This window comes from Acomys minous, assembly GCF_964271855.1.
Source record: "Acomys minous genome assembly, chromosome: 11".
NCBI lineage: Eukaryota > Metazoa > Chordata > Mammalia > Rodentia > Muridae > Acomys > Acomys minous.
The window spans coordinates 8742657-8752355 of record NC_140492.1 but is presented as its reverse complement, the minus strand read 5'-3'; the positions used below and the strand labels follow the sequence as shown (position 1 = coordinate 8752355).

The 9699-nt window shown below is 46.3% G+C and overlaps 1 protein-coding gene across 1 annotated transcript; it reads right to left on the bottom strand.

Annotated features, from left to right (window-relative positions):
• Positions 1–991: 991 nt before the first annotated feature.
• Positions 992–1781, bottom strand: LOC311608195 (uncharacterized protein). The gene is made up of 2 exons (XM_084800552.1): positions 1568–1781; positions 992–1537 (listed from the first exon to the last, which is right to left on the bottom strand). The coding sequence occupies exons 1-2, from the start codon at positions 1704–1706 to the stop codon at positions 1272–1274; spliced, it is 405 nt and encodes a 134-aa protein (XP_084656678.1). The 5' UTR covers positions 1707–1781; the 3' UTR covers positions 992–1271.
• Positions 1782–9699: the final 7918 nt, after the last annotated feature.

Sequence of the window (9699 nt, the reverse complement as noted above, 5' to 3'; positions counted from 1 at the left end):
CAAATAGCCTCCCACTCAGTAGCTTGCCCTGACCGTAAATAAAGTTAACATGTTTCTTGACAAATAGCTCCTGGAACACTAATTATACACAGAGATGCAGCTGATGAGCCAGTAAGACAGAGAGGTGACAGACAGATGAGAAACAGATGACAGGCAGGTAGATGATAGATAGATAGATAGATAGAAAGAAAGAAAGAAAGATGGAGTAGGAAGGCAGGGGAAACATGAACAACCACTATGATACCAAAATCCAGATGGTATTTCAGGGTTACAGTTAGACATATTGCAACTGGTCCTATATTCTAAAACCTATAAGCTAGCTTCCTGTGGCTGTGCTATTAGTGTGCTATGTTATAAAAGGAGAGCATTTCCTAATCCACAATTCTCTGATGACTTACATGTGCCCAACACTGTCACCAACACTGAATATGCAATGATGAATGTGCAAGACCTGGGAGCTTGGTTCTAACTTGGTAAATCAATAAAAATGAACCCAAGGAAAATAAGCTAGGAGCAGGGAGACAAATACCACTTACATAATATATCTAAAAATAAACAGATTCACAGATCCAAGGAACAAAATGGTACCTAGTAAAAGCTGGCCAGAAAGAGAAATGGAGAATTCAGATTAAACAGATGAATAAGGCCTAAACGATCAGCCAAACAACATCTACCTATAGCTAGCAACAGGTGTACACTTAAAATGTGTTAGAAGATGTGGCTCAGGATGTAACTCAGTGGGTACAGTGTTTTCCTATCATGTGCAGTCCCCTGGCTTCAACTGCCAGCATCCCACACACCAGGCATGGTGGCACATGCCTATGATCCCAACATTCAAGAGGAGGAAGCATTGAAATCAATAGTTCAAGGCCATCCTCATCTACACAGTGAGTTCTAGTGCAGACCAGATTACATGAATCCCCATCATTTTATTAATGTTTTTAAGTTCTTTTATACCACAGTCAAATAAAGCTTTGAACAGGAGAAACCATTTTGATTGAAATTAATTTATTGAAACATGAAAGTTTGTACTATATTGTTATAACAGAAGGAAAGAAAGATTAATAACTTGAAAAGTAAGAGCTCAGCTTGTTGTGTGAGAAGGGTTCCCTTTGCACTTTTGTCTCTTGCTTCTGGAGTTGCCTCTCACAGCTGAGTCTTGATCTTGAGGAGAATCCATCAGCGCCCCTCTGCTGAGGTTCATGGCTTATTGAGAGCTCAGCAGAGCAGTTGACAGGAGGAGCCCAGTGGTCCAAGGGTAATTTTACTCTTTAGAAGGAGCCGGAGAAGCCATTTTTCCCAAAAGATGAGGCACGGTACTTGTGGTTTCCATAGCCAGAACCATATCCTCCAAAGCCTCCAGAGCCATAACCATTGGCCAGTCTGTGGAAGCTGCCACCTCCATAGCCATAGCCAAGACCGTTGAAGCCACTCTGGTTGGAGCTATAGCCACTGACACCTCCATGGCCACTAAAGCCTCCATGGCCATAGCCCAGGCCACTGATACCTCCATGGCCATAGCCCAGGCCACTGATACCTCCATGGCCATAGCCCAGGCCACTGATACCTCCGTGACCATAGCCCAGGCCACTGATACCTCCGTGGCCATAGCCCAGGCCATTGATACCTCCGTGGCCATAGCCGCGGCCACTGATACCTCCGTGGCCATAGCCTTGGCCTCCGTAGTAGCTGCCGTAGTAGCTCATGATGTCAGGAACTGTAGACTGGTTTAGAGGTTGAGGAGAAGTGCCTTGCCTGTGATAGTCACCAACCTCGCTCAGGTTTTATACCCTCACTGGTGGGTGGGGCAAGCCACAGAGGGGTACCCCATTCGTCGAGACAGAATTGCATAAGAAAAATCTCATCTATCTCATTATGTAAAACTTTGGGGCAATTTCTTTCACTAATTAAAGATATTTTCCTTTGGTTTCTGTGAAGTGTGGATTACAGTGGTGATGATGCTGCCTTCAAAGGCCTCGTCTTTGGTCCTCCTGTTTAAAGGTCTATAATCAGACATTAAAGCATCCTTCACCTCCAATTTTATCACTTGGAATAGGTCACTCATTACACCCCCTTCCCTGGTACCTCTGATATGCCTTCTGCCTGACTTATTCATTGGAAAGGTATTTAATGATAATCTAGTGCATTTTGTCCAATATGTCAGAGCTAGAGAGATTTTTAAAAAATACATCTATTCTGCTAACTAATGGGATTCAGTAAGTTATTTCCATTCATGTACATGTAATGTGTCTATCACCCACCTCTTGCTCTCTAATACGACCCTTGTTTGCTTTCTGTTGTTATGATAGAACACCAGGGCCAAAAACAACGTAGGGAAGAAAAGGGGTTTGTTTCATTTTACATTGTTGGTAACATTTCATCAGTGGAGGAATAGACTCAGGAACTGAAGCCGAAGCCATGGAGGCGTGCCGCTTGTTAGCTTATTCCACATGGCTCGCACAGCCTGCTTCCCTGCGCAGTGTAAACCGCCTGCCCAGAGGTGGCCCCCACCTAGGCGCTAGGCTCGTGCACATCAACTGCTAATCAAGAAAACGCCTCCACAAACTCGCCTACAGGCTAATCTGCTGAGGACATTTTCTCAATCGAGTTTCCGTCTTCTCAGACAGCTCTAGCTTGTATCAAGTAGACAACAAAACAATACAAACAACAGTACAAACCCCTCTCTCCCAGGCCCTAATAATCTCTCTTCAACTTTCAATTCATCACGTACTTTTAAAGAGAAAAACGTGACTCGTGTCCTACCAGGGCTGGTTTAAATATGATGCCCTATAGTTCCATCCATTTTCCTATATATGAAAGGATTTCATTCTTCTTTCTGGATGAACAATAATCTGTCATAAGGGAGAGAATTCAACCAGTAAAATTTTTGCCTTGGAAGCTTGAGGACTTGAGTTTGATCTTGAAAACTTGAGGACTTGGAGGTGTGGTAGTGCCTGCTTACAATCCCAGCGCTGGGGGGATGGGAGACGCCAGAGGAGCTCTGGGGCTCTCAGACCAGCCAGTTTAGCCATTGGTGAGTCCAGGCCAGTGAGAGACCCTGTTTCCAAAGGGGGTCGATACTATTCTTGAGGACAACAGCTGAGCCTGTCCTCTGGCCTCTATGCACACATGTACTCGCACCCACATATATGCATACATATACAAATAACATGATCCACCGCAGACACGGACGGCATCATATGTTCTTCATCTATTCATCTGTTGGTAGGCTCCTGGGATGATTCCATATCTTAGCTTTATGAATAGTGCCCTAACATACATGTGCATACACACACCTCTATAATATCCTGACTTTACATGTGTGCCCAGGTGTCACACAGCTACTCTTATTTTCAGTGTGTGTGTGTGTGTGTGTGCATGTGCATATATCTGTTTCTGTGTCTGCGTGTTCATGTGTCTGTGTAGAGCCTCCACATTTTTTTCCACTCTATAGCAGATATACAGTATTTAAGTGTTCTCTTTTAAGTTTTATTTATTTTTATTTTCTGTTTATGGATGCTTTGCTTACATATACATCTGACCAGTGCCCATGGAAGGTGGAGGCCCCAGAAGGCTCTGGGGCTGGACTTACATACCACTGTTAGGTGTCATGTGGGTTCTGGGAATGGAAGCCTGGGCCCTCTGGAAAAGCAACCAGCACTCTTAACTGCTGAGGGATCTTGCCAGACCCTTAGTGTACTTTTATCTCTCCTTTCACAGAGTATCTGTTTTGTTGTTGTTGTTTGGTAATAGTCAACAGAGCAGTAAAATGGAGTCTTATAGCTCCACATTTTAATTTCCCTGAAAACTAATGATATTTTATTGGCCATTAACATTTCCTTGTCACTTTTGGTTTTGAGAAGTTGTATATTCAGATTACTATCTCATTTCAATTGTATTATTTGACATTTTAGCAAGTTGAATTCTTTATATTTTTCGTATATGCCTCTGTCAGATGAACAGAAGGAAGATATTTCTGTTTAAATATAACAAGGCATATTTGATAGTACATTAGGACCACTTTCTGGTAGGATCTTGTTTCTTCATATACGTAATGCCTTTTGCTCTATATTGCTTATGAAATGTCCGATAGGTCTTATGTCCTACTACTGGATTTTCCACTATATTATATTCATACAAGGATATGAAAGAGATGGAGGGATGAAAGTAAAGGTTAGCCAAAGTCAAGGAAGTAAGAAAAGCCATGTGGAAGCAAACTATCTTACAACCCAATTGAAAAAATAAGATACAGTTTGAAGGTAAGCGTGTATGGCCAGGTTTAAAAAAAAAAAAGGAGCAAGAAATACAGAGGAATTTTAAGAAACAAAATTAATATATAACTAATTTTGTTTTTGAAAACTGAAGCTGCCTTCCTCTGTTTTCTACATCAAAGGCAAACTCTTGGAGACATGGTGACTTACAGTGAGTGGAAGGTTTCCTGACTCATGACTCTAAGGCCTAGGAAGCCCAAAGATGTGATGCAACACCTCAGCTTCTGTGAGGGCTTCCTCCCACGTCAGCTTATGCAAGAAATCAGAAGGCCAATCAGGCAGAAGAGGGCAAACATGGGTGTTCTGTCTGCTTTGTAACAGCCCACTGTTGCCGAGACATGCCCACCCTCAAGAGAGAGAAAAATCCTCTTAACCTGCTCCACTCTCACGAGCTGCACTCCCCGCTCCACGGCACTGGCAAGCAGTCACAGCACAAGTTAGGCTGCGAGGGCTCTATCACATTCTAACCATAGCAGAGGCTCATGGGAGTATTCCAAACAGGGTCCAGAAGCACTTCTCCTCAACCATTTATATCAAGACCAAGTTCGAGCCGGATACTGTGGCACACGCTCCAGGATGCATGAAGCTGATGCAGGAGGATTACCAGTTTGAGGCCAGGTTGGGACTCATACAGATAGCAAGACATTATCCCAAAATGAAACAAATGGCTCAAGTTCTAACACACAGGCAAGTAAGGATTATTCTACATGCCTAGTAACTATAGATGGAAAATTAGCATTTTAGGCCTGGTTAACAGTCTCATTTTACAGGTGGTAACCAAGCTCAGAGATCAACCCAGATCACCCAGAGAGGTTTAAAAGCCAGACTAGAACCAGAAACACTAAGTTCCACCTCTCCCCTTTCCCATCATGCCATGCTTTCTGTATGACAAGAGCAACACAAGGGACATCCCATTACACGAGACATGAGTAAAATGTGCCTCTTGCTTGCCCTCCTTGTGAGTTTTGACACCGTGACTTTGGATCTGTACAGAGGCAAACTATTTCTTGTCCCCTTGTCAGAACTCAAAGGGCTGGAATCAGAGAGGACAACTGGAAAACCTACCCGTTCCCAGTGAGGTCACCAAGATCCTCTAATAGTTGAAGACTAGCCAGTAAATTAAAGGCTGGGAGTAGAGAGCGAGCACAAGTGAGAAAACTGTAGAGAGGAGATGCATATAAACTCTTGCTGTATATTGTTTCCCGAGCAATGGGTATTACCAGGCTGCAGTTTAGCCAGGGATGTAATCGTCAGCACCATCAAAAGTGAAGCAATAGAGGTCTGCAGAAAGCAGGGTTAGGAAATACACTTGCCGCTCCACACTCCTGTCAGGAGGGTGATGGCTCAGGACCAGCTCTGGGGCCAGCAGTAGAGGCTCTTCCCTTGGGTCCTTCATACCTTGAACACCTCAGTGCTGTGCTGAGTGGCACAGAGGGCCAGGTCTTACGCTATCCAGTCATGGGTATGGCCTTATGCCATCCAGTCACGACAGTGAGCCTGGGAGCCAGGCATCTCTGCAGCTGAGTTTCATCCTCAAAGACTCTGCAAGGAGTGTGCCCCTCAGCGCTCCCAGCACTGAATGGGACGCAGCAGAGCATCCTGCCTCCGCCACCACAAAGCTAGCGAGATGCCTGGCTCCTGCTGCCAATGCGCCCAGATCTTCCTCTGGCGGAATCGACATCCCTGTGGCCTCTGGGCTCTTGGCTGAATCACTGATTTGCCAAATAAGCACAGATGGAAGCGAGGAAGAGTCAGTGTCTTCCCTCCTCTGACAATAACCCTTCCTTAACTCTGGGGACCCCTGCCCTGGCTTCCCCAACCCTCTGGGGAGAGTTCCACTATGTGTATTTTCCACAGTGCCTGGACTCCCCACATGGGGTTAAGTTCTATTCGCCTAATGCGGCATCTGTTCATAACCCAATCTTTACTGGCCATCACCTTCCTCTTCCTCACTTCTCCACTCCCACCAGTACCTACCCCTCCTTAAAAAACATCTGTGCTTGAACTGAATCCTTATCTCAGGATTCGTGGGTAGGCGGGAGGTCTTTGGCAGGGTTCCCTTATCAGGAAGCATGCCTGGGAGACTCAGGTTATGGAGTGTCTTCCACTAAACTTGATTTGCAGAGACTGGTGCCAGCGGTGGCAGGAGGGGGGGGGGGGAGGAGGCTATAACCCAGGAAAAACATTCCTAAGAAAATAAAAACCTTTTCCACACAATTTTGTCTGTGGTAACAAAATTCTGTAAACTGGATGGCTATAAGCAACAGAAATTTACTTCTCATAGCCGCAGAGGCTGGCAAATCCAAGGTCAAAGTGCCTGTATATTCAGTGTAAGTAAAACATATTTCCTGGTCCATGAAAGAATCTCCTGAGTCTGGGCATGGTGCAAGTTGGGAGCTGGCTCCTGGTGCTGGCTGCCTTTCATAAGGGCACTACCTCTACCCTGAGGGTTCCACCCACAGGGCCTTACTGTCTCCCGAAGGCCCCACATCTTATGCCCATCACCTGGGGAAGCATTTCAATGAGTTGGTGATGGAAACATAAATATTCAGACTGCAGCACAGCGCTGTTTGCTACACCAGAGCACAAACACAAAAGGAGATTGGAGATGTGCCGCCTCACCTTCCTCTTCCCAAGGTAGAAGTGAAGGGCAGAGTCAGAATGTCAAGACAGGCAGTGCTGGGCAAACACAACTGAAAACAATGACGTCCCAGCTCGGGATGTCTTTCCATGCAGCAGACGAGAGGAAACCAATGTTGTCATTGAATAATCATTGAGCCAGGATGTGCTCCCGGTTAATCTGCTCAGAAATTTCAAGATAGAAAGCAGAGTTGTACAATTCCATCACATACTTGTCCTCAAACGGTACTAGCCAGTGTTGTTTTGGTGGCACTTTGTGTCACATTAGCTCACTGTGCATTCGCCTGCTAATTAGATTTACCCAGGGGATTAAACTGCTCACATCCTTCTGCCTGGAGGCAGTTTGGATCAAGGCACCTGCTACAGTCAGGCTGCCACCCTCCCACAGACATCCCCAGGAGCAGACCAGAAAGACCTCGGTGTGTAAGCTGACAGGAGACTTATTTCACTTTTGAAGAGATTTGCATACATTTCTGAAGACAGAAGTTACCACCCCACGGTTCCCCCCATCCACCAAAGCAAGTGCTCTAAGGAAAAAGAAATCTCTACCCTTACTTTTCAGAGAGAAACTGAGTCTGGTTCATTTGTATCTGCCCTTAAAACTGCACCCCAGTTCCTGGGGGCGCCTCCTGGGAGGGAAGCAGGGCAGGGTAAGGAAGCAGGGAGGAAAGGAAGCAGGGTAAACAAAGGGGTGAATTGTACAAGGCTAGAATAGAACTGAGCAGGGGCTAGGTCAAGTTGTCCCTTGTTACCTGTGGTAGAACTCTGTTTGAGTTCTGTCAGAGGACTGAGGTGGCCTGGCTTACAGTCAGCCCTGGTCACATGGCCTGAGCAGGGCGCTAACCCTGGGCAGCCCTGGGTGCTGAAGAGGGCGCACCAGAAGTTAGGCTTCATGCTGAGTCGGTCTCCTCTGCAGATGGAGACAGAGAAAGGAAAGCAGCCATGAGTCACACAGGGCTATAGGGTTCCCAAGATAGTGGCTGTCAGCCCACAGAGGAGATAAAAGAGAACTGTAGGAAAAGCGTACGTGGTGTAGTCGTGGACCATGTCAGAATGGGTGGCACCTGAGCGGTGTGTGGAGGGGTGGGGATCAGGAAGAGCCCCTGATAGGCTCTGTGTGAAGTAGGTTCAGAAAACAAGATCCTCTGCCTGATGCTACGGAGGCCACGGGGGACCACAAGGAAGTACAAAGGACAGAGGCTCTGTCCACCTGACCTGAGCGGCCTCTGCTCCTAAACAGACTGGCCACAGCCTCGCAGAGACCTCCTCCTCTTCCTCCTCCTCACTTTGCACCCATGAATCATTACAATCACTTCTTGTTGTTTCTGTCATTCTGTCCCTACCTACCCCTCGCTTCCTGTCCCCTGGATAGTGGGTAAAATTTCAATAGTTTCAAAGTCTTCTCTTGAAATTCCAAGCTGGAGAAGTGGGAGACTCACAGGGGGTGACAAAAACAACACTGGGTGTTGAGTCCAACACTGCTCAGAGTGAACATGGGTGAGATCAGCTTGTATGGTCAGTCTATCGATGCACAAGCAACCAGATCTGTGGTAAGTAAGTTAGCTAAAGCACAGCCATTTTTTATTTTAAAATAAAACAACAGCCAAGGCTTAAACTTTCCACTATCAGCCCCTCTCCGGAATTCACCCTCCCAAAATAGTTAAACCACATCCTCACATCCGGTCCAAAACACCTGCAGGGGGCCAACGGACCCCCAAGGTTGACTTCCTTACCACTTGAACCCTGACCAATCATTTTTAAGGTCACCTCTGTTTGCCAATCAGTTGTTGACTAACCTGCCTCTGTAAAGAGTATTTAAACCCTCAGCTTTTGCAGGATGGGGTGTCTTCCACTTCCTTGGAGCTGGGTGGACCCCGGAACATTGGCTCAATAAAGTCTTTTGCTTTTGCATCGAGCTGTGACTCTGACTCTCACTGGGCTTCCAGGAAGAGACTCCCAAGGTTCGAGTCCTACAGACCGAACTCCCGGGTTTGGCTGGGTCCCACACAACCACTTGCAGGCTTGGCGAGGACTGAAAGGCTGGCCATCTTCCTCCCCTTACTCTGTTCAGTCTGAACTGAGATTTGAGCCTGGCAGCTCCCAGACCGCAGCTCGCCAGAGGCTCCAAGGGTCTGTCTTCAGACCCAGATCAAAGCCAGCAAAGAAGTTCCCACTGCTATGCCATCCTGAAGTTCGTGAACCAATGTTTCAGAATACACCTCTGTGTGTGTGTGTGTGTGTGTGTGTGTGTGTGTGTGTGTGTGTGTAGGTAAGTGTGCATCAATGTGTGTGCATTTATGTGAGAGTGATTGTATGTGTATGCATGTAAGTATATGGATACATGTGTGTTTGTGTGTCTGTGGGTATATATGTGTATATGCATATATGCATGTTTGTGCATGCCTATGTTTGTGTGTGCACCTGTATGTGATAGTATAGATGTCTGTTGCATATGCCTGTGTGTGTGTGTATGTGTGTCTGTGTGTGTGGGTGTGTATGTGTGTCTGTGTGTGTGGGTGTGTGCTTGTTATGTACATACTCCTCCCTTTGGTTCTGTTTCTCTGGGAACATCAGCACAAGGTGGCCTCTAACCCTTCCCTTCCCCTCCCCCCCCCCCACCTGATTCGGGAATGTGGTCATTGAGAGGCTAAGAACGATGGAAGGAGAAGTCTGGGGAATGTTCTGTGATATCAAGATTTATAAACGTGCCTGTAGGATTCCCCTGGGCTACAAGCTAGAGCACTGTCTGTGCTATGATCAGTGTTGACAGAATCACCAAGTCTCCCAG